The sequence below is a fragment of the Gallus gallus genome, chromosome 7 (assembly GCF_016699485.2).
Source record: "Gallus gallus isolate bGalGal1 chromosome 7, bGalGal1.mat.broiler.GRCg7b, whole genome shotgun sequence".
NCBI classification, from domain to species: domain Eukaryota; kingdom Metazoa; phylum Chordata; class Aves; order Galliformes; family Phasianidae; genus Gallus; species Gallus gallus.
In genome coordinates this window covers 5,129,310-5,156,038 of record NC_052538.1, presented here as the reverse complement: position 1 = coordinate 5,156,038, position 26,729 = coordinate 5,129,310, and the positions used below count along the sequence as shown (strand labels likewise).

The window sequence follows — 26,729 nt, the reverse complement described above, 5'->3', positions numbered from 1 at the left end:
TTACAAGAGAAATTATATTTATTGTAGTAAAAGTCAGGTCTCCTTTGGGATGGACTTGGAGTAATGGATGGCTGGATCTTCTAATTTATCTGTGTCGTGCAGCATTAGAAAAGCAAATTCAACATATTTACACATGAAGATCTGTGGTCATTTTTTAGAGGGCTGACATGATCATACATCAAAGAGACTTGACCTTTGGAGCTCACTGCCTATCTATCAGCATGAACCCATGCTTTCTCGCCGTTCACTTCCCTTGGAGAGCATGGATGGGAATGTGGCATGAAAAGTAAAAGTGTAACACAACGGGGAAATATAAAAATATCAGAAATTTGAACGGATTGTTCTTATTTAGAGGTATTCTCTCCCCCTCCCCTGCTTGCTTTGATTCTATGCTTGATAAAGAGTAATGAGTCTGAGTGCAGAACTGAAAACATCAATTCTCTTGCTCCTAACTGGAGGTCAGGAAGTGAATTCAGTCCATGTGTTTGGTTTGAATTCCCTTCATCCCCATGATCAAATAGATCTTCCTTCCCATAAAATAGAGTAGGTGGCTATTTATACTCTGGTCATCCGTTACTCCTTCCATTGGCCACCGTGAGAGGAGTGCTTGGCTGCAAAGACTTGCAAGAAGCTGTTACAGGATTTGATAGGAAATGATCCCTTGTTTTGCAGAAGGTATATTGTCTAATTCATTTTCAGTACATTCCAAACATTCCTCATTTTAGTCTATGCCACTTAAAATCTTTGTCTTAAAGAGAGGCAGAATCAGCAGACAAGCTCTGCTTAACCTATGCTGGCCATGCTTACTATTAATGACTAGCAGATATGAAAGGCAATAATCCATAACATTTTATCTGTATTTAGCTTGGTACAACTTAGATAAATGCACATGCTACTTCCTACAGATAAGATTTCATAGTCACTCTTAACTGATGACATATGTTTGGCAGATGTCTGCTGCAGGTACAACTAGCTTTCGTAACAGCCATAACCTGCCTAAGCGTAATCCCATTGCTGGCTAAGGAAATCATTCGAACTCCCTGGGAGAAGCAGAAAGCCTATTTCCATTGAAAATTAAATGATTGTTTTCCAAATGATCATTTAAGAACTATCGAAGCCAGGGATAATAAACAAACCAAATGTAAAGCAAAGATGGATCTTCTGCAAGGCAGGTGCTCAGAAGCAGCTTCACTAGGACTTGAAACAAGGGACGTACTACTGTAGCTGGAATTGAAGAGAGCTGCTGCAGGGCTTGCCACCTGCTAGTGCATGAAGAAAGCACCCAAGGAGTTGGAGGGGGACAAGGGAAGTGTCAGCTGTAAACACTTTATCGTCCTCAGGTATTTGATGGAAGGAAGGTGTTGGTGGGAGATGTGCATTCAGGGTTTGGGGAGCTCCCTCTCTGTCTGCCTGGTCAGCAGGGGCACTTTCATTTCACTTTCACCCTATGCAACCTACCTGACCACAGACTTCCCAATGTTTAGGTTCTCTGTTTCTATGTTGGCATTGCAATCTATTAATTCTAATGTCCCTTTCCCTTCTCTTGCCATTCACACACATTAGGTTGCAAAGGGTCGTGAGAAGACACTGCTCTGTTAATTCTCCCATTGCCTTGGCACTCTGAGTTAAAAACTTATAATAGAATTCCCTTTCCCTGTCATGCCTGAATCACATTCCTGGGGCAAACTCTAAACTGTCCCCTTCTGCCATATACACTGCACTATGTACACATAGCACAAGAGCATGCAGCTTAAGACAGATTGAGGTACTTCTGTGCCATCTATCATTTCTGTTTAGTTCTGTATTCCTTAGAGACTCCTTTCAAAAAGGGAAGACTCTTAGAAATTAATTTCTTGTCTTCTGTTAAGTTACAAAAGTCTGAAGAACAAACAGGCCACGGTACTTTCTATTCTCTAGACAGCACCACTTACCATCCCCAGAAATATCATTTCCTCTTCTCTCATTTTCTCTGTTTTCTTGCGCTGGATATATCCTCGCCAAACCTGAATTGTAAACAACACTCTAATGAGATAAATGGGCCTTGTTACAGTTTCCTTTGCTGTGGCAGACAGAGGAAAAACAAACAGAGGAAGGAAAGACACAATATACAATTGAAACGATTAGTCTTCAACAGGTTAGCAGCTGCTATATTCTTTAACAAAGAAGTTCCTAAGTTTGTTATCCCCTCGCACTGGCACAGCTACCTTATAGCACAGCAGCATCAGGGCTCAGAAAGCGTTTAAGGATTTAGAGTGAATTCCTGTTCTCATCAGGCTGAATTATTCCCAATAACTCACGCATAAGGAATTTCGCTGGAATTTAGCAGTGATATCCCAGTCTCATTTTTTTCTCAAGATATGAAATGAACTCTCTCCCCAGAGACCACAGGAAAAGGCACTGGATTTCAAGGTGATGCCAGAAAGAGCAATTGAGGTCATAAAAACCAGAGCAGAAAAACAACATGTAGGTTATAGAGTCATCCTGCGCCGCCGGAGCAGGACTGTGTCCATTGATCTCACCTCTAGGGTTATTTTTTTTAAGTGCCTTAAATGATGTATTTCACCTTGCTAAACGCCCTGAGAGCAATCCATTCAGAGTGCTTCCCACCCTATGAGCTGCGTTGCCCTCTCTACTGCTGTTCTTCTGAATAAAACATATTGTCCCTTGCTCTCACCAGAGCTCTCGTCACATCAAAGGTCTCACCTTTTGAATGCAAGTGGCAGCGTCATCTGGATCCGGACCAGTCTGTTCCTGAAGTTTTGTATGTCTTTTTCTCTTCTCTTCAAGGTGGATTTGCTTCATGAATAATGCTCGACGCCGGCCTTGGCGAGCCCGCTCTGCGACCTGGATCATCTTAATGGCTTCTTCAAACCTCATGGCCTCGACAGGTTTCTTCAGCAGCATAGCCAAAGAGGAAAGGACAAAGCAGAGCAGTTTTGTTAGCTGCCTACCTGTGTTAGCAGATGAGACAGTGAATTAACCTCGAGTGGGGAACCTCCTAAGACAAAACATCTCTGCTACAAACAGCATCCCAGATAGGTAGGTGGCAAGGCTGGACGTAGCAGAATGAATGGATGGAAGATAGAGAGAAAACAGATACTAAAGCTCCGGGGCACACCCCTGAGCAGTGAGGAACTCCTGATGCTACAGTGGGAAACACAAATGGTTTATGCAAGCTGCTAAGTGTTATCCATTTGGGGAGAAAAGGCATGAAGAACCACAGGGCTTTCTCCCCCTTAAAAGAAAACTCCTTGGGCTGTGGGTCTTCGTTTGTTTGTTTTTCCTCTGGTTTCTGTAGGGATGGGTTTCTGGATGGGCTGCTGGATCTTCAGCTCTTTTACTGAAGGAAAGGACAGGCTGATTTGAGCCAGCCAGATGTGGTCAGAAGGTCTGGATTAGGAAAAGAAGCATGTCAGAATGGGGCAGCTGGAGAGAACTCCTCCTTCTCAGTCCTGAGAACTCATCAATGCCTCGTGCTCCCCACGGAAAGGCTGAATTATTGTCCTTTCCTGACATTAATCCCCCTATTGGAGACAGTTCACATTCAGTGCTTCTATATACATGGTGTGGAGCTCACTATACAACATTTTCAGCAGGGCTTTCTACGATGGAAATACACAGGAGAACAAATGGTCTGCGGAGCGGATTCCTCTGATAAACCCATGTCCTCTGATAAAACTCCACAGTTCTGTGTGTACTTTCAGCTGTTTGTAACAGGGCTGCCAAGGACACTCAGCAGCACAGTGCTCTGCTGCACAGCAGTCAGGATTTCCTGAGTGTACATGGCTTGCAGTGATGCGTACAGAGGTGCTGACAGCCCTCCAGCAATCGCAGCAGTGGTGGAACTGGAGTATAGCACAAGGCATGGGATTCACACTGGGTTCATATGAGATTGTTTTCTTCATGTTTATTGAATCTTGTTGTGACATCCTGGCGCAGGGGACCTGGACCCTGCCAGAGCCTGGTGCTTCCAGGTGAGCTGGCTGCACGCTGCAAAGGCTCACCTGTTAATGGCTGCCATGCTGAAAAGGGATGAGAACAGAGCTGTGGGAAACAAAAAGGCTCCAAGAAGTAACGTGCTGGAACAGAGGATCTCCACAGACCAACATCAGACCATTACAGAATTTACCCATAAATTTACTGCGGGGGCCAGCGGGGCTGCAGCTGCCCATTAAAGTAATCTAGCAGAAAGCCTGTGTTCTGCCTCTGCAGACTGCCTCTTTCTGTCCCTGGGAACCTTCCCTCAGTCGCTTTGTGGGATCAATGCTACCGCATACCCAGCAGGGAGGCAGACTTCCTCCAGCAGCACAATTACTGCGGAGGATTCGGTGGCTGTGGGTCTGATCAGGACCGTCTCTTACGGCTGCAGAACCTACAAACCTCAGTCTGCAGACACAGCAGCCCAGTTGTTTATTTCAGGAGGCGAGAGGGCTGCTTGCAGGCAGCGTGCCATTTCCAAGAGGTCAAAAGTATATCAAATCCAGAACAGTCTTCTCCGGAGCACTCGTGTACTTCTCCATAATGACTTCTGCTCTGCCAAAACCCAATGTGCTACTCCTCCTAGCAGCTGCAGCTCGATGGCTGTGCAGAAGAGACTGCAGTCATTGTTCGGAGGTTATAAACAACTGAATGCTAGCGGTTGTGCTGAGCTGAACTCTGAGTTTTGCCCATTCCAGCCAGAAACCCTGGCTCAGGAAAACCGAAGCCCACCTTGATTTCAGTAGGGCTGATTATGTGATGAGAGGCAAATAAAGCACCTCCTAAACTTGGCCCAAGCACCGCACTTTCTCTGGCACTCGCACACACAGAGTCAATTCATTTCTTAAGTCTTAGGCTCGAGATGTGACTGGGTATTATTAGGCAGGAAAACTCAATGCTACTTTCTGTTTGAGCCTCATCTGCAAATAGACTTAACCACTATTAAAATCCTTCTTACTTCAGTGGCTCACGCTCAGACATGCATGGCTACGAGGTACAGAAGTTAAGCACCTTATTGTGTAGGTATATGGCACGCTTACCTCTGTTTCCAATCCAGCATTCAACAAAATCTCATGCAGGGTTTTCTCTCTCTGCTGCAAGCCTTCCAGGTTCTCTTTAACAAAATATTCTGGGATAGGTATTTCTGTGTCTTCCTATAGGAAGAAATAGTCGCGAGGTGCTTTTAAGAACTGCATGCAAATCATATTAGCTGCACACCTTTACAAAGCAATTACATTGGAGTGAGGTTATTGAATTTTTTTGCAGTGTGAGGACCTCTGTTACAGCTGCCGAGCTGTTGCTTTGCAATTACTTAAGGCCTAATTCAACAACAACAAATAAATCAGCCCAGTTTCTGAACCATAGCAGACCAGAAATCTTTCTTTCTATAATGGCTCAATTATATTATGAAACTGTTAAAACATTTGGCAGGGCTGCCAGTAATTTAAACATGATTTCCGTGGAATTGAATACCTCTGGCTGTGTGATCATCCCACTTCTTTTTTTAATCAGCATGAAAAATAGATCAGTTCTCCTGCATTTTTTGGAACCATTACAGGGAACCAAAGCATATAATTCAGTTTGCCTTCAGGTGTTTTTGCACTGCCAGCGACTGGGATATCTCAGTTACTACTCAAAATCAGGCCTGATTAGAAGAGGTTGTTTTTATTCATTTCCATCATTAAAAGGATGTAACCAATTCACATTTCTCCCAACTCCTCTCCCACAAGACATGGACAGGCAGACAGAAATGCCTCAAAAGTAAAGATGCTGCTGTGGCATAACCTGTTCTTTGTATTGTATTGAATCATAGACCGGCCTGGGTTGAAAAGGACCTCAAAGATCATCTAGTTTCAACCCCCTGCTGTGGGCAGGGTCGCCAGCCACCAGACCAGGCTGCTCAGAGCAGGTGGTTTGTCTGGATGCCCTTCCATATGATGAGTCAGTGCAGGGATGGGGAGCTGCTCTGGTAGGACTTTAATCACCAGTAATTCTGGGCTGTGACTTTTACTGAATGCAAAGATGAAACCCAAGCCATAATACTGAGACTGGCAGGGGTGGGGAGTACAGAGATAGCTTCTCTTCATAATCTCTTTTTGAGGCCCAACGCTGAAAGATCGGACTTAAGATGTTTATCCTCACGTCAAATTTGCAGCCTTTTAGCCAACACCCAGCTCCATATGGGACGCGTGTATCCAAATACCTTTATAATTACCCTAGTAAATGGAGTCACTGAGTGCTGGAAGGCAACTGTACAGAAATCAGAGGAAGATGAAACTTGGCCCTGCCTCTCCCTAGCAATACAGCAAAAAGGAAACGTGGTACAAAACCTCTCCAGCTCTTTTTGTTTTATTTTTACTTCTATCTTTGTAGTAGCTAGGCACTTCGTGCCTTCCTAAAACGAAGGTGTGGCACAGAGGTTTGAATTTGTGCTTGGCTTTTGCTAGATGTCAAGCACTGCTTTTCAGGCTTGCCAGCTCTCCCCTGCAGGTGAATTTACTGATAAGGCATGAAAAGAGCAATCCTTAATGATTTCAGAATACCACTTGAAGGATCAGCTCCCCCACAGGTGTGTTTATACTCTCCAGTACGCCTTCTCATAGCTTAAAATAATGCTCTGCTGTGCTTAAAAGTGAGGGGATGGTTGAAATACTTGGCAACTGCTAGCCTATATTCGCAGCGTGAAATACACGTGCAATTTCAAACAGTACTATGGCTGCATATCTCAGAATAATGCTATATAGGAGGTAATTTATCTCAAGGTATAGCCGAGATCCAGGAAGCAGCTGCACTTGAAGCTTCAATTCCTTTCCTTTTGAAGAGCCAGTGGTACCTAAATGTGACAATAGATGGAGCTGTCTGCGAGAGAAGCAACTATCTGTTAACAGCTCATTTCCCACACTGCTTTCACAGCACGACCTCAAGGTTCTGCCTTATAACCAAGGCAGACGTACCGGGAGAAGCTTTAGATCTTCAATGACGTTATCGGTGTAATGAAACTCCGAGTTCTCCAGCCCCACCATCTCTTTCTTCATCTCCAGGATCCGGCCAATCACTCCATCCAGCACTCGCCGAATCGCTGCCCGTTTTTGCTGGTGAATGAGGTGGCTGTGGGCCTCCTCCAGGCGATGGAAGATCTGCAGGTAGTTGATGTAGGAAGCAGCCAGCATCCTGAATGCTTTCACGTGGTCCTTCTCCGGCTGGAGGAACTGCTCTCTCTCTGTCTGGAGCTGGGCGTCAAGGTCTTTCTGGGCATTTGTCCATAACCTATTGTACGTGCTGATAGAAAAGAGGAGACTGTCTTAATGAGACATAACAGCTAGCACACAGTGATGTCAGGAATCTACACACGCCTGCTAGTGCAAACCATTCTATTTCCAAAGGGAAAGGGCTGTGTTGGTGCCGACACAAGAGTGTATCGGCGTGTGCAATTTCAGAAGTGAAGGATCAATTCTTTTCATTGCATGCCAAGCAGCTGCCAGGCATGTGGTCCAGTGGCCAAAGGGACATGGAAGATGTCACCTAATGCCAGCTTCGTTTGCAGTAATGGATGGTAATGCCATTTATCCAAAGACTTCTGCTCTTTTAGTAGGAACGGGCTGAGCTCTGATGGATTGGCCATCAGTGGCTTTCCATGCTGAAAGCAGATTGGTGCTGAATAAAGAAACTAACCAGAAGAATTACTTATGTTCAGGTGCAAACCCAAGCAGTGGGTTTGTCACTTAAAGGTGGTAACGAAAGATCCTTATAGCTGGTTCTGTTCTGCTTCCCAAACTCTCTTCTAACAGAGAAAGCTGACTTGTTTCTTGGACCTAGAAATAAGGCTGCTGAGCTCAGTGGTTAAATCTAGCTCCATCCACGCGCTCAACCTGGCCATTGCTTGCAGCTCTGAGAACCTCAGAGAGTAGCATGAAGACAGTAAAACACCCTGCCTTCATTAAGTGAGCTTTCAGAGCAGGCCTCTTGCTGTTCTGAGCAGCACTCGTGTATTCATTCTGACAAGAAAGCTGGGCAGCTGTTAACTTTGCTTGTGCTTGATAATGAAGGCCTAAGTTGGATCTCTATCAGCTGATCTTATCATTCCCAACCTCAGAGTACAGAATGACCCACTTCCACTGCATGAGGGACCGAGGGGTGACAGGACAGTGCTCCATCCTGCAGGCTCATGTGCCTGGAACATGGGCGTGCTGCATAGCCAGGATGCTGACAGAGCTGCCAGGACTCACCGGAGCAGTCAGCAAAAACATCAACAATCCCACCTCCCCTATTGAATTTGCTCCATTAACTTTTTCAAGTGCACACTATACTTTTCAGCTGACCTGAGTTTCTGCAGGATGCAGCTGGTCCTGCTTTTCCTACTGCCTCTGCAGCCCACCCAGGTCTTTCCCCTTCCTTTTTTTCCTGCTTCATTTACATCCCATAGCAGCAAGTGAATCACTCAATTGCAGCAATTAACCCAGGTGTGGGAGATAAACAAAATAAAACCAGCAGAGTGGTCAAGCTGGCCACAAACAAGAGCACTATTAGGTTTGACCTCTTTAGGCCTGGCTGGTTGGTCGGTCAATGGGACTTTTGTGCACTGTCTCTGAAGCCAGGCAATGGAAGGGTGTATATTGATGAGATTCATTAGCATGGAAGGAAACAACGTGGTATTGTACTTGCTTAGCTTTTGCCTACCCACAGACAACTTGATAGTGGAAAGGTTATAGGTCTTCGAGGAAGCTTGACTCTGTAGGCTGCCTACTCTGCTATATGGACAGTGGGTATCTTCAGGATAGAGCCTTTCTAAGGCAACTTATTGCATAGAGGCAACAGGTTTGTACTGAAACAACAACTGATTCTGCAGTTGTCCACTCCGAATTACAATGGCCTCTCTTTCTCCCTCCTCTAAGCAAAGAGTGATTTCCCTCCTGCTGAGCCAGCTAATATCCAGTTTCTTTTTCTCTTTTGAATGACTTCTTGATGGAGGTGGGGGGAAGAGAGCTGTAGCCCTTCAGAGAATGTTAATGTAAGGCAATACAAATAGGACATAATTGTTTCCATAAAGCATTTGCTTATCAGATAAGCACTAAGATGACTGCAAGCACATTGCTACGGGCCTAATGGTAAAACTGTTTTTACCATTTACCATACAGTTATGTTTGCAGCTTTTATCAGTGCTGATGTTGAGAGAAAACATGGGCAAAAGAAGAGCCAGACTCTGAAATGAAGCACGGAAGGATAGATGGGGAACTGCTAAACCTTCAGCTGTGGTAAGTGGACAATTCCTATGAAGCTGTTGCTATCGGGGTGATTTATACCCCCTGGAGGGTCTTGCCCTGGAGCCCCTGTGTGGTTAGCCAGCTGCCTGGGAACAGCAGATGCTCCGTAGCTGGCAGCAGAAATGTGGCTTGAGTGCCTCTTTGGCTCACCCTGATTGGAAACCAGAGGGCACGCATACAGCCGTTTGTTTCTCCTCCCCAATGCAAGGTTAAAATAATTACTTCAGGTTTTACTAGTGACCGAATGGAAGCCTTTCTGGGCTGGTTTGAAGGATCAGATGTGCGTGGTGTTTATAGCCCTTCTCTGGCTCTTGAGGAGCCGTTTAATTTTGGAGGAGTGACTATCCCTGAACAGTCACGTTTTGCTAAGTGACAAATGTGCTCAAGAGTAGCATAAAGAAGTAATGCATGTCCTCAAGATTACGCATCAAAAGCAAAGGACAGGGCTGGCTCTCCTTGTCTCTTAATCAGACAGCATGTGATCCTGAAATCCCCGTTTGAATCTTTCCCTCTTTGCTCAGTCTCCTTCTGCATTAAGCTGTAAACTCCCTCAAATTGCTTCCACATGCTGAAGGGGGAATACAACACAGCCTCGGGTGCACTGGCTTTTTATTTACTGTTCCTGGTTCACCTTCTGGGTTTGCTAGGTTGTCAGCTGTATATGTGCATGAGGATGATACTGCATCAAAGATGGATTAGAGCATCCAACTAGACCACTAGTGCAGGTAATCAGCAGGAGTGAATGTAGTTTTCCTAGTGGAGGCATAAGTTTATTAAAACTCAGAAAAGAAGCCTGTCTCTTGATCTCTGCATATAGTCTGTGGATAGCGGAGTAAGTAATGCTGCAAATTGTCATAGCAACTACAAAATAGGAGTGCTGTGGGGGAAATAAGGAACGCTGTAATGGGGTGAGGAAAAAGCACATTAACTGACTTAAGTCCAGAGCCCCCAGAGCACTTTCTGGCAGCTTACAGCATGGAGGGAAGGTCAGGCCTTTCCTCCCAGCCAGCATCCCTTCTCTTTGCTCCCACAAAGCAGAAACAGGGTATAACAAAAGTAGATGAGAACACTCCTTTGCTGTAGCATGACTTCTAGCACAAACCCCACTTCTACTACTCCAAATAAAGGCTGATCTGCATATCGAATGAAGCTTAGAAAGAACACTTTTTTTTGTTTATTTAAGAAATGTTCAAAATATTGCCAAATGATAGGGTCCTGGAATATTAAAACGAGGCACTGCATAACTTCACATGTTTGTTTGACCCATCTCTTATAAATGGTGCTTAGTACAGCTAAGATTAGCCTGCCTGCTTGCCTTAAACTGGTTTTGAGACTTTAAGCACAGCCTCCTGGAAGGATTTGTGCTGAGTATGCAGACTGTCCTCAGACCACTCTTGAGCCAGGACTGCAATCTGGCATCAGTGGGGTTGCTTTTTGTGAGGGTTTTTTTTCTCCCCCCTAAGTTGTCCTGTTCTTATTTAGCAGCCAAAGGGAACGCTTTCTGTTACTCCAGGACACAGCACAGTTTGTGCTCCAAGCTGTTGGCTTATGGACTCATCTATGGGCTGCACCCAGGCTTCCTTCATGCCTGGCTTTTCTGGGCTGTCCTCTGAGGGCAGAAATAGCTCTAGATCCAACCATGGATATGCACAGTATAGCACTGCATGGGCCCTGCTGTATTTTCCTAATAGATGGCCAAATGTAAAGAGATGGAAGGGAAACAACTCTGAACTGGTGTCTCTCTTCACCTAACATAGAAGTTCCCTTGTTTGATTATATTGAGTGTTGTCGTGGCTGTTTTAGAAGATATTTTTGAAGCATCTGTACTGCTGCTGAACACAACTTGAATGTCAGCTCTCCTGAAGGTGAGACTGTCCTGTATAAAAGGGAACGGAGGAAGGACCAGCAGAACTTTTGAGACTGAATATGGCACAGGAGTCTGTGTGCTGGAGCAGGGCTCCTTGGGGGACCAACATGTGTTCACTACAGAATGGCTCAAACCAGCAGGATGTTTAACTGCATCAGTGGATGAGGAAGAGCTGCTGATGTCATCTGTGTGGACTTCAGTAAGGTGTTTCACACAGCCCCCCATAACATGTCAGAGGGATGGGATGCCATCCAGAGAGACCTGGACAGGCTGAGCAATGGGCACAGGTGAACCTCGTGAGGTTCAGCAAACCCAAATGAAAAGCCTTGCATATGGGTTGTGGCAACTCCTGCTACAGTGCAAGCTGGGGGGTGTAAGGATGGAGCACAGCCCTGCTGAAAAAAGAAAGGGAAATGGTTTCAAACTAAACGAGGGGGGATTTAGGTTGAATATAATGACCTTTTTTTTGTTGTTGTTGTTTGGTTTTTTTTTTTTTACAATAAGGGTGGTGAGGCACAGAAAGAAGGTTGCCCAGAGAGGTAATGGATGCCCTGGAGGCACTCAAGGTCAGGCTGGACAGGGCTCTGAGCACCTGATGGAGCTGCAGGTGTCCCTGTTCTCTGTAGGGGAGTTGGACCAGATGGACTTCAAAGGTCGCTTCTAACTCAAATGAATGTGGGTATGCAGTGTCACGGTGTCCGTGCAGGGCTGCAGGCAACTGAGGTGTGGGCCAAGCAACAAGGAAGTGTGTGGAGGGGCCAGCCCTCAGGTCTCCTGTAGATGCTTGAGGCTTGACAGGCCAGCCATTGTGCTAAGCCGTGGGCAAACAGGAGGCAGGGAAACCCTGCCCTGCAGCGTTTGTAAAAATAAAGAAGCAGGAGACAAAGGTTGGAGGGGAAAGTGAGGCCCTGAGAGGAAGAGAGGCTCGCACAAATGCAGCTGCTTTGCTTTTCTCTATCTAAAAATCACCAGACTTGAGCTGACTGCTGGTCTGTTCCAGTCAGCAGAGTGCCTGTTCCCTGCTCAGGTGACTGCTGGGCTCAATGTGTTATAGGACAGAAGCAGAGATCAGCATGGCCTGTAAGAATGAAAAGGAAGGTTGAAACATTGTTCGAATCGATTCCTGCTTTAAAAGCATGTAGCTTGTGGTCTGGAGCAGTGCTGGCTCATGGAACAGAGCTTGGTCAGGCCTTGCTCCTAATACAACAACAGCCCAATAATTGTGCCAAAATTCTTAGCTGGTGGTAAGGATAACGCTGCTAGACATCTTCCCTTAAGCTTGCTTACCCTAGCCAGGATGCGGTACAGAATCAAGTCTTTGGGGAACTAAAGCACAGACCTAAAGCTCAAGGCAGCTTATGCCCACACCACAGCTTACTGGTGTGGCAATGAAGTTTTTTTTTTCTCTATTAATGATCCTTTCTTCTTTCTTTCCTTAGCAAAGGAAAGGTCCATCCAGCTGCCTATGGTTACATGCATAAAGCACAGATGCTCCGTCTGGGTGCAGCTCTACCTCTGCTAGGCTCTGTGCTCATTTAAAGTTAATGCTGTCTCCTCGGTTTCTTGGAAATTGTGGCCTCTTCTTTCAACTGTTTTCTAGCACAAGTGCTGCTGGGATATTTCCACTGACAATACTTTTTCCCAAAGGAGGAAATGTCTGAGTAACACATGAGATCTTTCCCTGCCTGCTCATTACAGATGAAGGGAGGCACGGGAAGGAGTTGTAGCTTTGAGTCTTAGTTATGATCGTTTCGATTCTGTCTCTTTTTCTCCTGCTTTAATACAAGGGGGATGACACACTGATGCTCACCAGGGGTTGGAGAAAGGGGTGAAGATGAATCTGTGGATGTTTGGGAGAGAACATGATAGGAATGCCCAGAGGAAGTTAATAATTGTGGCGTTTGAATGGAATTTGAAGAATACGGCCTGGGGGCCACAGGGTGAACGAAGGGAAGAAAGAAATGCTCAACAACAGCCCAATCACTGAATGAGCCTTGGGCCCAGCGGGGAGAGAATAGGATGTGATCACAGAATGCAGCACAGCATCATAGTGCAGCCACCTGAAGTGGAGAGGAAAAGGGGATGAGAAGTTGCTCTGACTTTCTCTTACCTTTTCAGTTCTTGGTTTTGCAACCTTTCATTGCCTTTAACCGAGCTTCGGGGGTGTAATATAAAACACGTAGCTTTCCTTTGGTCGCTCTGGTCAGAAGTGAAAGCGGTGGCTCTAAAATGTCTAAGATTAACACTTAACCATTGGCTTTATGGAAGTTCTATTTGTGACGTGAGATTACATTTATTTTTTTTTTAAAGCTCTTTGGTTGTTTAAAGCTTAAAAAGGTGGCAGTGGCAAATGTCTTACAGCCGATTAAAGCCTGGTGCAAATGGGAGCAGTGCCAGGGCTCAGCTCTGAACATGTCTAGACTGGGGCTGTTAGGGCAAGTTAAGGTCAAGATCCTACCGGTCAACTAAATGGTAAGCAAATTCATAAAAGAGGAGGAAACACAGCAGGAAAACATAAACACAATAACATCTATGCAAGTCTCCTGTTCAGTGTCTGGAACAAAGTGTACATCTGTATGCAAATACTGGGGCTTGAGTACTTTAGGAAGTGGGATACGCTGCTTCTTAATCAACCTTACAGCAAACCTAATGGGGGTGCTTTCTCACGAGTGCTACAACTGTGCTTATAGAATGCCAAACGTGTCTGCTCTCTTTTAGCTGGCTGATGGGGCACATGGGCCCTAAGAGAACGCAGCTGAGTGCTTTGCGTGTCCTGTCTGTAAGTTGATATCGAGCTTGCTAATGCGGGGGAACGATGTGCTCCTGTGAGCTGCAGAGCACACCTATGGAAAGAAATAGACTCACAGGCCCATGAGGATGGCAGTGCTGACATCCTTGCTGTGAGAGTTGTGTGCAGTGTAATGCAGTGCATGTAGGGCAACTGCCCTGTGCACGTACTTAGTAAATCCAGCACGTCCAAATGCCTGCACAAGACATGTGCAATTCCTCTCTGTGTTGCAGCAGATGGCTGGAAAGCAGCCTCAAACTCAAGCAAACGCTGTGTAGCATTTCTATACAGGACACAGGATGTGGCTATATAGCATTGGATCCTCTACCTGATGTGGCAGCCATTCCTGCTTCCACCGCTTGACAAATAATGGTCGACCTCCCTTTAAGTACCTTTACCCCAAGTACTGGAGCTCCCCATGCCTTCCACGTCCCCGTGCTACTTACTCCTGCGACATGCCGGCCTCTCTCAGGGCTGAGGAAGCGGTGCTGCGCTGCTCCGCGTTGGCCGCGCCGTTGCCATGGAGACGGGGCGGGACGCGGCCAGGCCGAGGCGTGGGGAGGCCCTGGGGACGGGCCCGTCGTTGTATTCTCTCTCCTCCCTTCCCTTTCTCCTCTCTTCTCTTTTTGCTTTCGATTGTTTTCCTTCTCCCATCATTTTCTCTCTTTTCCCCCTTTATGCCCATCTCTTTTCCTCGCCTTTCTCTTCCCCGAGGATTTTTTTTTTTCTTCAGCTGCATCCACATTTTTCCTATTCATATCCCCTTCAGTTTCACCCCTGCGTTGCCTTCATGGAGCATGCCCGCAGGCAGAGGGCCGTGAGGAAGTTTGGTATGTTTGCTCTCCTCCCAGTCACCCAGCACACACCTACAGGTGCTCACTCCGTGGCTGGATTCCTCCCAGTCACCCAGCACACACCTACTGGTGCTCACTTGGCTGGATCCCTCCCAGTCTTATGTTTTCATTGCCATTAACATGGGCATTTGGACAGCACTTTGTTGCTGAACTGTTTTTTTTTATTTTTTCAGCCAAGGGTTTTACCCACAGAGTCCCTGCAGTACTGTTTCCATAAGTGCATGTGGTTTTAAGGAGTGATTTGGCCATAACCCCTAAGCAATATACCTTGGGATATTGCTTATCCCAACTGGGAAACCCATCGGCCTCAAAATGCCTTCCATTCTTTTGCTTGGTCCCCAGGTCTCCAAGAGAAAGTGAAAAGCACTCATGATGCAATAAGTGAGTTCAAGAAGCAGAGTCTTAATAGGAAATTGCTTTAGTTCTTGCACTCCACGATGCGTTGCTCAAAGATAGCTTAAATTAATAGCTGTGCATCCCACTGCGTGTGCATGAGACTAAAAGGTGTGAAGGTTTCAGCTTTGTAGCTGAAACGAGAGTAGCATGCAGCTGAGAGTAAATAATTGATGTAGGGTAAGAAAGTACACATTTATGGTGAGAGGGACTGAGGAGCGTGAGACGTTCTGTTTTTGCTGTAGATTTCTTGTTGAATCCTTGGGCTTTCATGTGAAGATTTGAAGTGAAATGGCACAGGTTAGCCTGGGCTGTTCTGACAGTGCTTTCCTCAAGCCCCGAGGTGCATCTTCTGCTGTGGCTGCATCTCCACCCAGGGCTGTCTCAGCTGCTCCCCATCCCCTTCTCCAGGCTTTCTTCTCCTTTTCCTTCCTTCATCTCCCATCTTGTCTCTTCCCCTGGAGCTGCCGCAGCCTGCTTTCATGTTTTATGCCTCTTTCCGAGCTTCCTTCATGTCGCATGAGCTGGGAGCCTTCTGGGGCAGGGCAGGTCCTCCTCTCTGATGCATTTCTGCAGGAAAGACCTAGGCACGTACCGAGCTGCCATTGAAGTCCAGCTGACCGTCAGCAGTCAGTCAATGCTGTGAAGTGCCTCAGTCTTTCCAGTTTGGGATCACGCGTCTCCAGCAATTCCTCCAGGCAGCTGGCTGATACCTCTGGTTCCTACCAAAGATTAAAGGGATTTGTAGCTGTTATTCCACAGATTGTGTATTTTCACGCCGCGTTGATAGAGGCTTGCTTGTCCCCATCACGCCGCATTAAAAAATAAAGCTGTGTTATTTAATCTACCCAGCAGGAATAGGTGATGGTTTTTCTACGGCGCATTCCTTTTGGCATCAGTCATTCCTCAGGCTCTTGCAAATGCAAGCTTCGAAATTTTGCTACCTTGGAAACTAGGTGCCATCATCTGTCCAAAAAAAGCCTTTTATTACAAGCTTAATAGATGACCAGTGAGCTTACAGGAGGGTAACTTAAAAACTGAGGGCCTTGTTCCTCTAAAGTCAGGTCCCTGGCAAAGAGCTTAGTACACCTGTCTCTTATTGAGTAGGGGCTTAACGTGAAGCGAGGAACGTAATAGAAAAAATGTTATGCCTTTGCAACTCCTATTTCAAAGCATTTCCAGAGCTCTGGATTGTGCCTCGGGGTGCAGTGCTGAGGGAGGAGTGCTTTTTGTGTGTGTTGTTGCCCCAGGGAGCGTGCAGCTAGCACGGTGGGGTATGGTCAAAAGGGCATTTCTCAACAATGTGAAGGGTGGTGGAAGGGGCCTGGGTGAGGCTGGGGCTGGGAAGGAGTGCTGGGAGGATGCATGTTGCTGAATGGCTCAGCCACCTTCCCCTGGAGTCCTGCCCTAAACGCTGATGTCTTCCCAGTCCCAGAGGGCTCAACAGAGGACCCCTCTTACAAGAGGTGGTTCCTGTGACTGTACGTGCAGCAGGGGTGTGTGTCTGGTGGGGATTGTCCCCAGATGTGGACCCGGCTGTCATTCAGCTGCACAGTGCAGTTGTGAGCCTGCAAAATGGAAAGTAGGATCTCTTACGGTCAAGCCTAGGCAGCTGTTGGTCTAGCTTTCTGTGCAGGTAGAGGTTTGGTTTCCCTTTTGGCTCTGACTGCATGTGTAAAGAAGCTCTGGACAATGTTCCTCTGCACCATGGAGGCTACACCTGTGTTACAGCTCCAGGACTGACTTCGAGCTCTCAGCAATGTGTGTGCTCTGATATCTAGGAGAAATGCCACTGCCAGTAAAGCTGTGCTGGCCAGTTCATTTAGTTGTGTGATGAGCCTCTGAGCTGTTTGCCAGCTAGCGTTAACCACCATCTACAGGAGGTTTGCTGCTTACTTCAAGGCTAAGTGAAGGGGTTTTGTCGGTAGTCAAGTCTATTAGACTTTGATATAGCACCAGCGTGTTCATCAGGCCCGAGCACGGTGCGTGGAGGAGGAGGACTGGAGCAGAATTAGAAGGTATAAAGTTCAATTCTAATTTGAAGAATTTTCCTCTACCACTTAAATGTGGGAAATGTTCCTGTGGATTCAGGTATAAAATGTCATACTTCATAAGGAGTGTGCGTTTTAAATCTCAGCCAGATATTAAATGCCATGCCACACTCCACTTCTCTCTTTGTTAAAAAGTAAAATCCCAAATCACCTCTCGTGGAATGATGTTGTTCGATAAAATTAGAGCTTTCAAAAGAGCCAGTTCAAATAGTGCCAGCTCTCTTATCATTAGGAAACATCCAGTAGGGTATTGATTTTATTCTGTATTGACGACTGCTCATCGGCATTCAGCCTTTTAATTAGCTATGATGTTGTTCTTCAAGTTGTCTACTGGAATAAATCTTGCCGTCAATACAGACCAACAATTAACATACACCAGATGTTTTCTGGTGAGAAAGAAACAGAAAAAGGGGTTGGACTCGGGCTTCTGGTGATTATCCAAGTAATTTGCTAGCAGAGCCTTTAGGAAACCAGTTGGCCTTAATGTTTGGCTTCAGCTAGCAAACTTTTAATGAATTAATGCAAACTCTGTCAAGCTTTAATCACTTAGGAGGGTAAAGGCCGCTTCTATTCTTTTCTGGAAAACAAATATTGGAAGTAAGTAGCATTTCTTTTGGTTGTGTAATGTGAAGATGTATTCAGTCTCAGATGTGAAATGGCACTTCTGGATGGACCCACTTTGGTTCTTTCAGGATATACGGTTCCTCTCACCATTTACTCACTCCAGAGGCTCACCAGCCAGCAGTTTTATACGTTATGTATGTAGCTCTGTGATGTAGAAGCTAAGTATGAACCTACATACTCCATATCTGCCACTCTCATTTTGTTGGTCACCCTTCTCAAAGTGAGAGGCAGTAAATGGGGCTCAACTCGCGTTGGGACAAGGCTTTCTGATATAGTTGTCAATCTAGTTTTGTTCCACCCAAACACTTACTGATGGAATTTCTTTACCACCTTTATTGAGAGAGCTTGGAGTATCTTATGTGCTTTATTATTTTTAGGCTTTTTATTTAGTGTATAATGTTTATTTTCTTATGAGCCAAAGTATCTGTTGGATGTTGACCCCCTGCATCGCCCTCTCTTAATTTTGCTTGTTGTTCTTGGATTTCAGAAATAATCATGGTGAATATCCATGACTTGTTTCTTGGGGTGGCCTCTGATCAAAATTTATGGAGAGGCAAGATGGTGATAGGTCCGTCTGCTGCTATAGGAAGGAAAGCTTTGCTTCTCTTAGAGGGCTTCAGAAGAGCTGGAATGGGATTTAGGAGGTAACGACAGCTTGTACACGTCTCTTAGTCCCTGTGAATTACATAAGTGTAATTTTTAGCAGCTGTCTCAGTGACATTTTTCGCAGCTGAAAGACCAAATGTGGGTGGTTTGCAGGGAAAATGCCGTGAGCTCTTGAGAGACCTTTGTGGGTAGGATGTTTTGGCAGTTTCTGAAGCTGTTCCAGTGATCTTGGACTCAAGCTGCCTCATCCCATCCTTGGTCAGAAGGCTCACGCGGAGAAAGCAGCAGAGAGTTGGTGTGTTGTGGGGATGGTTTGGAGGCCTCAGGAAAGAGATCCTTGTTTCTCATGCTGGGTGAGGCACCGAGCTGCTCCCATCTTTGAGCTGCTTGTGGTTGTTTCAGTTTCTGTATTGCATAGAATCATAGAATGGGTTGGGTTGGAAGGGACCTCAAGGATCATCAAGCTCCAACTCCCCATCTTCAGCTTTATTTCCCTCCCTCAATTTTAGCATGCATTTCCTCATTGCTTTTGCTGCCAAGGAAGAAAAGGCCAAGCCCAAATTCTGAAATATTTTCCAGAGCCAAAAACAAATTTATGATTCTGATGGAAAAATGACAAAAAGTTTGACTTCTGGCACTAGATACATCTGCACATTGTGTTCCTTTCACTTACACAAGCTATTATCCATTCCTTTCAACTGCATTTATTGTCTGTGGGATTGTAGTTGACCTGAGTCAGTGTGTCTCATGCTGTCTAAAATAGGCAGGAGATGCTGTGTGGCTGTGGCCTCCTGGAGAGCCCTGGGTTGGAGAGAGCTCAGAACAGTGAAAAGCTGCTTGCTTTCCATGAAAAGAGGGAGAAAAGGGTCAAAGATATGGGTCACTTCAGTGGTCAGTTCATCAGTGCGCTTCTTTGATGAAAAAATAGCTGTTTTACCCAGTTGAGGGAATCAAGTAATTATATATATTTGCAACGAGCCATTAGCATGAATTTATGGGGCAGAAGCCTTGGCTTCAGCTGTCCTATGGAGATGGAGATGTAGAGACTGCTGGAAAATAGCTCATATAGGGCAAGATGGTGTGTATATGACTAATGTACCTTTGTGGTAGAGATGGTGTTTCATGGGATGACCAGGGTAGAGAAGACATCTCAACCTTACAGGGGTCACATCTGGATCAGTAAGATCCCCTTCCAGACATAACATCAGATTGAAGGGAAGCATCTGGGCTCTGGGACTTGATGTCTTTAAAGCCAGCAACTGAAAGTGAGGTGGGTCTAAAGGAGAAGGGGCTATAAGCCATCTGCTTCAGCAGTTCCTCACCCAGAAGGGGAGTTCATCTGTTATTTGCACATGTAGGCTGTTGTTTCAGTGTGTTTTGTTTTGTTTTCCCTCCCACTCTCCAGTAAAGCACCTGTTGAGTTAATCCTCTTTGACTCATCTCAGAAGTAAGGAAGTCAGACTCCCTGGGAGGCTGGGCAGCCCAGCTCTCATCTCTTCAGGTTTCTGTGGGGGAGCTCTGGCTAGCATGGTTTGAAAGCTTCCAGAAGTAAAACCCTGTTAAAGCAGGAAGCATATAAGGAGAGAGGAGTCTACAGGGGGATGGAATGGGGAAATGCCTTGGAGCTTCCAAAGTCATTGCTCCCCATCCTCGACAATGCCTCGTGCATTCCTATTTCGGCCACAGAAGGCTGGACAGCCAGTGCCACCTATGGAGGGAAGGAGATACCTCCAGGAGGGTCACTCTGTGTCCCCTCTAAGCAGAGGAAGAGCCTCTTTCACTCTGCTGGCCATAAGGATCCAAACGCAAGTGCTGAAGACTAAGATGGATGAGCAATTTTCATGATCCTTCCCCCATAGTTGCCCATCTCTTTGTGTTTAGGCTCTAGGGACATTAAGGTTGGTACGTGTCGACTGAATTTCCAGCTGGAGTGTCCCAGAGAGCAAGAGAGCTCCAACTGTGTGAATGAAGCAAAAACAACTTATACCCAGCTAATGCATTAGTCACGGCAAGAGCTGAAGGGTTAATATCCTACCTAGGAGGAAGGAACAATGCAAACCTAGTGCATGGTGCTCAGTCCCTCTTGCATTGCACGTGCGTCACTTCTGCATGGAAATGAGTGTGAGACCTTTTTCCCCCCCCCCCCTTGTGCTATTAATAAAGCTGTACAGTGTGAGAGAAAAAATGAATAACAAGAGGCTGTAGTTTTTAGGTGCCTCGACAGGATGTTTTCTTGATTATCCCGTTTCTTGTAAACACTGGGATGGCTTTTGTAGCCCAGATGTAAAGGCAGCCTGGGTTCATTGTTCTAACACCTGCTGTCCTTTAAAACGCACCCAGCACAACCCATTGATAAAATTCAGGCTCAGAAACCTGCAGCACCAGACTGAGCTCCGGTAGATAGCTCAGAAAAAAAAAAAAAACAACCAAAAAAAACCTTTGAGAATCTGACATCCGCCCCACTTTTTTCCCCCCATTATATTTGATTTGGAGCAGGGAGGGGAAGGGAAGCTCAAGATTATTTTTTCCCTGCTCTTGTTCCCACAATAGCAATAAAAAACAATGCTTTCTGGCTACAGGGTGGTGAACTGTGAGAAATAACCACAATAGTTCTCTTTGCAGTGCAAGGGAGGGAGCCAGGTTTATGAATGAAAATGATGGCTGTGATTTTCTTTCCAGTCCTGTCTCTGCTCTCGGTATTGATGAGATGAAATAAAAAAGGCACGGTGAAAACAGCTCCTACCTATCGCAGTCAGGGGAAAGCACGGCAAAGATTTGAATGCTACCAGTCCTTGTAAGGCAGGGGTGAATGTTAGACTTTGGGTACCATACACACTCTCCTTTTGACAGACAACTGTGTGGAGCCTCCTCTCACACAGGAGCTTCATCACATTTGCCTGAGCTTGCGTTTGCACTTGAACTGCAGTTTGCACTGTTGATGAAGAGACCTGCATTGCCTCCTGTGTGGATCTGCATCCCTATGGATGCTTCGAGCATGAGATGGAATTGCTGTAAAAGCTGTCCTACAGCTGTATGTGTTGTAGGGGAAATGCTAATGCGGAGCTTGAAGCAGTGATTGCACACCTGGTGGGAAGGCAGGGCCAACCCAGGGGAGCTCAGGTGCATGCAGTGCATCTGAGTGATTGGAAGGGCTGGAGACAGGATCCACCACTTCCCAGACCCCATTTAAGGGCTGGCAGTGGAGGTGAGGGTATCTCTTGCTGGAGATCCCTGTTTGCCTGAGGCCTTCCATTGGTAAGTAGGTTCTTTCGTTTGTTTCTGTGTCCACAGCTGCTGCATTTGGGCTTGTCCATACTTGCTGCAGCCTAGGACATTGCTAACCTCCTATTATTGCTGTGCTTTTCATTGCTTTATAGCATTACATGGGTATAACTCAAAATGTCAGTAGGACTCGACCTGGCAGCTCCTGTGGTAGAGTGGCAGGGCTGTGATGAGCACAAGTGCCAAGTTGCTTCTTACAGCAGTGCAAGTTGCCGGGTGGGACTGCATGCTTTCAGTATTGGATTTTGTGGGCCCAAGCACAAGATTCAGTTTCAACATCTTCCTTTAGTGCATGCCCCTTGCTCACCTTGGCTAGTGAGGTAATACTTTTTGCATGGTGTTACAGGGAGAGGAGGCCCCACCAGGCTTTGGAGCAAGATGTTGAAGACTTGAGATGTACGATTAGGATAAGTAGGTGGTGGTTCAGCAGCATCTTCTCAAACAGGAGATCGCTTTCTGCAATGCTTTTCAGAGCAGGAGAGGTTGTCTTTATGTTGAGGTCACTTGCATGCTTCTTTGCTCCTCATGCACTGTCTACCTGTGCTGCACAAGCAGAGGGGGTATGCTGCTATTTATTTACTGCTGCTATGGGCAGGGGATTGGACCAGATGGCCTCTAAAGGTTCCCTCCATCTTGAATGACTGCATGTTTATCGTGTTGAGAGAGGGAGATGCTAACACTGATTCCTTCCTCATCTCATATGGCAGAACCTCAGTGCTTTGCTATGTCTGCTAAAAGAGCTGTGTGAACTGTGGAAAATACATCAATTTCTCTTGCTTATTGAGAGAGGTGTGCTTAATAGCTGTTCTCTGTAATTACAGCAGATGGGAGATGCTTGCCCCAGGTATGGTAGGTGTGCTCCTCAGGCCTTTGTGTGCTTTAGTTTGAATTTCCCCTTTCGTGTTATGCTGTGAAGTAGCACTGTGGCTACCGATGTTTTCATTTTTCCCCTGAAATCTATCAATTGCTCTCTGGAGGCAGTGAAAGCTGCTGGGTATTCTTACAAAGAATCCCAGTGTGGTTCTAAGGAAGCATTTATATTTCCTATAAGTGTTTTGCTTTTAGACTCTGGCTTCCAGAAACCCTTTTTTTCTTGCCCAAGAAAACACAAGAAAATCAGACTACTGTTTTCTGAATTGGGTAAAAGGTGGAGGATGAACATCCGTGACTGGCAAATTGCCTTTCAAGAGATTCTGAGCAAAACGGAAGCCTTTTTGAAGTGGTTTGCTGTAATTGCATTTTTTTTCCCTCTTGCTTCCTGTTCGTACTGTCTGCAGTTCATTTCTTGGGCTCACCTACCAGCTTTTTGTGTGTGGTTACGGGCAGCGTAGGAAGCTAGAAGGCCAACAAGAGGCAAAGGGGTTTTATAACCTTATTGCTTAGGATGCTGCTAATGAGATGTTGCCTTTATTCCTTCCTACCATCAAGGTGTGATCTAGCCTTCCAAATCAGTGCTGGTCGAGGCAAGGAGGGATATGAAAGAAATGGGAATAACAGATTTCATGCTGTATAACTCTCCAATTAAGGATCCAGACTGTGGGCAGCATGAAAAGCTTTGTTTAGTCTGCAGGCAGTAGCTGGTGGCTGCTCCTCATTTGCGCTCCAGGCGCCGATCTGGGAAGCTGGGTCTCCTTCACAAGGGGATTTCAGCTGGTGCCATTTACAACACTGGAAAGCTGTGGTGCATTGGTGGTAAAGGCAGAGCCCAAATTGAGGGAAATATGTGCTGGAAGCTCCTCTCAGCATCAGTGGAACAGAGCTGTGCTGATGGTTTGCAGGGATGCTGGCTTTGGTAGCTGGGTCTTACTGCCTGCTGCTGTTTCTGGAACATTCCTGGCCCCACGGCTGTGCTGGTGGAGCTGTTTGTGGGACCTTGGGATGAACTGGATGAGGATTAAGAGAGCTTAAAGATGGCTTTGCCCCAGAGAGGGCATCTCCATCTGTCACAAGATGGAGGCCATAGGGCTGGTGAACACACGAGTTGGGTGCTGCTTCATGGGGATGGGAGGGCAGGCTGAGGCCATCCTTTCTCCCTGTTGCTGTGTGCAATGCGGCAGGTTGCTATCAGCTCCTTGGGCTTTGGCTCTTTGGAGCTACGGCTTGGTTAGATGTGGTTGTCTCACTGCGTTGCATTCCTGTGAGTGAGGCTCTGCTTTCAATTAGAGCCCAGAGTCCGAGTCTACTAGCACGGCAAAAACGCAAATCCATGAGTATAATTGTGGGGATTAAGTGGGGAAAGCAAGCAACAAATGTTGGGGCTAATTTGAAAAACGTTCTGGTGTTTGCTTAACCTCACGCATTCTTGCTTTTTTTTACCCTCCAAATTTAATTTTGAACACAGTTAACCTTTTTTTTTCTTTTTGAGAGGCAACGTTGCTACAATGGATTTCTGTCTTTCCACGGGCTGCTATGGAGTGGAGCTGACAGCTCCTCATAACAGTGTGTTTCTGTACAGGTTGGGCAGGAGGAGGCCTGGGGCCGCAGCACAAACCACGTGGAAGATGTGTTTTGGTTGGGCAGGTCAACTGCTTTTTAGCTGACGTGGTGCTGTGGGCTGATTTATTCCTATGTTAAGCATAGAGATCTCAGCACCTGGGATGCTTCCTTGCAAGAAGGGCAAGAGGAGGCAGAGCCACACCAAAGGCAGCTTCATGGGAGCTTTAGGGTGTCTGGCCCCATAGTGCTTCCACCAGCAATTAGAGCAGCAACTAGTTCAGTTAGGGGCTGTTTAAAATGCACTGGTAAAAGCTCTGTTCATCTTTCAGTCCAGGTCTTGGACTCCATCAGAACCTGAATGACTTGGATGGTGTGACAAGTCCCATAGATGGACCTGTGTGGTTGGGGCTCTCTTGCCCAGCCCTTGGTCCACGTGGCTCTGAAAGGGGTTTAGGGGTTTAGCTGGGTGAGAATCATAGCCATAGAGCCATTCATGCTGGAAAAGATCACTAATTTCATCTAGTCCAACCATCAGCCCATGAACCATGTCCTTCAGTGCCACAAAGAAGAGCAGCCCTGATCCAAACCTCCTTGGAGACACTAATTTTCCCATTGACTTGGATTATTTCCCACTGTTTCCATTCAGACGTTCTCTCTGGGCAATCCGAGGCACTATGCAGTCCGAGCATGGAAAGACAGCTCGTGTCCTGAAGGGCTCACACATCAAGCACGTGGGCTCTGGCTGTGAACCCAGAGATCAGCCAGGAGCATATGGTCCCTAAGAGGTGTGGCTTGTATTGCTAAAAGCGCCTGGAATACTGGAAACCAAAGGCATTCTGCATCTCCCCCTTCCTTTCCCTCCTGCAAAAATTCCTGTCAGTGAGAGCCGTAATCCAAAATTTAGAGCAGCTCCACAAAAAGTGGGGGGGAAAGGGAGACCCTCTTTGGCCACAGAGAGTGGTGCCTATGTTTTCTACCCTTAGCAGTCCTCTTCCAGGGGTACTGCGATGCTGTGGACTGATCCATACCACACGATGGCTGTCGTGGGGCTGTATTGTTTTACAACCTTGTGTTTCCATCTTCTTAAATTTCAGCATGTGCTTGAGCCCTGTCCTAAATGGAGACCATCTCAAGCCTTTGCTGAAGTGCTTTCCTGAAGCAGGGCCAACGGCTGTGGGAATTCTCTTGCCTTTTCTGCTGTGTGTGTGCTCACTGTGGCTGGCTGGGTATTTACTGCAAGAAAAAACATCACTTGATTGAGTTGCAGCTGGCTAAGTGACTGAGAGTAGGCAGGTTAGGAGAGCATGCATATCTGACCGTGCCCACTCTCTTGTTTCTATGATCCTAATTCTGCTCTAAATTAATTCTTTTGTTTAGCTGCTGGGTTTTGTGTGGGCTTTTTTCTCTCCTTTTTGTTTTCGCATGAATGCTTGTCTCTATATTTAGCTCTGCCAGGATGGGATGTTACAAATAATTGTTGATTTGATGTTATTAAACACTAACACGCTTGGCTGTGTTGCACTAATGACGGGGCTTTGGGGATATGCAAATCAATTAATTGTAGTAATTGCTGTAAGCTGGTTTGGAGGAGGCTGTTGAAGAGCCCTTGGGATGGCCAACAAAGAGGCATTTGGAAGTGCAAAGGAAAAGGGGTTGCTTCAGAGTCGCTGGAGGTTGCTGTTCCAAGCTGCTATTTGCCAAGTTGCATTAGTGGTGTTTTCCTTGCAGGGAGGCTGTGAAAAGAGTAGGATGTGGGTTATGATGAGGATACGAAGGAAAAGGTCTCTTCTGGCTTCTGCCCCACCTTACATGTGCTCTCCTTGCCTCAGAGCATTGTTGTATGCTCTTTTGTCCTGGTTTCTATATACATCGTGCTTTAGCCTCTGCACTCTGTGTTCAATGTGGTGCACAGATGGTGCTCCCAGAAATCCTGTTATTTGCTAACGGGATTTTGTGCAAGGCGCTTCCACTGTTCATTTGCTATTAAAAAAGTGTGTGTCTGGGTCAATACATCCAGACCCCCATCCTGCTGAAACGTGCCCTCCCACGCAGCTGAGAACACAGCTTTATTTTTTATTTATCTGTTTGTTAATCCCTGAGAACAATGTCAGAGCAGCTTCTGTGAGGGGCAGGGGCTGCAGGAGCAAGCACTGGGGGCTCTACTTATGTGCTGCACCGTGCAGGAGTGGCCCTGCCAGCTCTGCCAGATGTCACAGCCCTGCCAGGTGGCCTGGCCACCGCTCTCCTGCTCTTCTTGCCTTGCATGTGGTCCTGCCCTTACGTTTTGCAATGACAAGTGGCGGAGAGATGCTTATCTATTCAGCAGCTTCCCCCTTGCTTTAGCAGCATTTCTCTAATGCAAAGTTCAGCTATTATGGAGCTGCACCCCTCTGTGCCTTCCATTCTTCACGTAGTGCCCGAAATTATGATAGAAATAGCAAAGACCTAGCGTATGCAGCTTTTATCAGCAGAGGCCTTTCAGAATAGGTTAGGCAGGTGCCTGACAGGGATAATACAGCACTGACTCTTCCTTGCAGCACAGAGCTGGCTGAGGTGGCCTCCCGAGGTCTTTTCCAACCCCTATTTTTC

General features: G+C 46.3%; 2 protein-coding genes across 4 annotated transcripts in view; one reads left to right on the top strand and one right to left on the bottom strand.

Annotated features, from left to right (window-relative positions):
- IQCA1 (IQ motif containing with AAA domain 1) overlaps nucleotides 1-14,416 on the bottom strand; it is an 85,457-nt gene extending 71,041 nt beyond the window's left edge. For both annotated transcript variants that reach the window (XM_040703934.2, XM_040703935.2), the window contains exons 1-5: nucleotides 14,341-14,416; nucleotides 6,933-7,257; nucleotides 5,019-5,132; nucleotides 2,704-2,892; nucleotides 1,932-2,003 (exon numbers count right to left, since the gene is read on the bottom strand). In XM_040703934.2, the coding sequence (XP_040559868.1) occupies nucleotides 1,932-2,003; nucleotides 2,704-2,892; nucleotides 5,019-5,132; nucleotides 6,933-7,257; nucleotides 14,341-14,351 (711 nt within the window). In that variant the 5' untranslated portion in view covers nucleotides 14,352-14,416. The remainder of the gene's footprint in view (nucleotides 1-1,931; nucleotides 2,004-2,703; nucleotides 2,893-5,018; nucleotides 5,133-6,932; nucleotides 7,258-14,340) is intronic.
- Nucleotides 1-26,729, top strand: part of CXCR7 (chemokine (C-X-C motif) receptor 7) — a 57,095-nt gene that overhangs the window by 1,035 nt on the left and 29,331 nt on the right. The window contains exon 1 of one of the 2 annotated variants that reach the window (XM_046943698.1): nucleotides 21,610-21,677. The exons of the other annotated variant lie outside the window; for it this stretch is intronic. The gene's annotated coding sequence lies outside the window, so the exon portion shown is untranslated. Of the gene's footprint in view, nucleotides 1-21,609; nucleotides 21,678-26,729 lie in introns of those variants that run through there. 2 annotated transcript variants of the gene reach the window in all.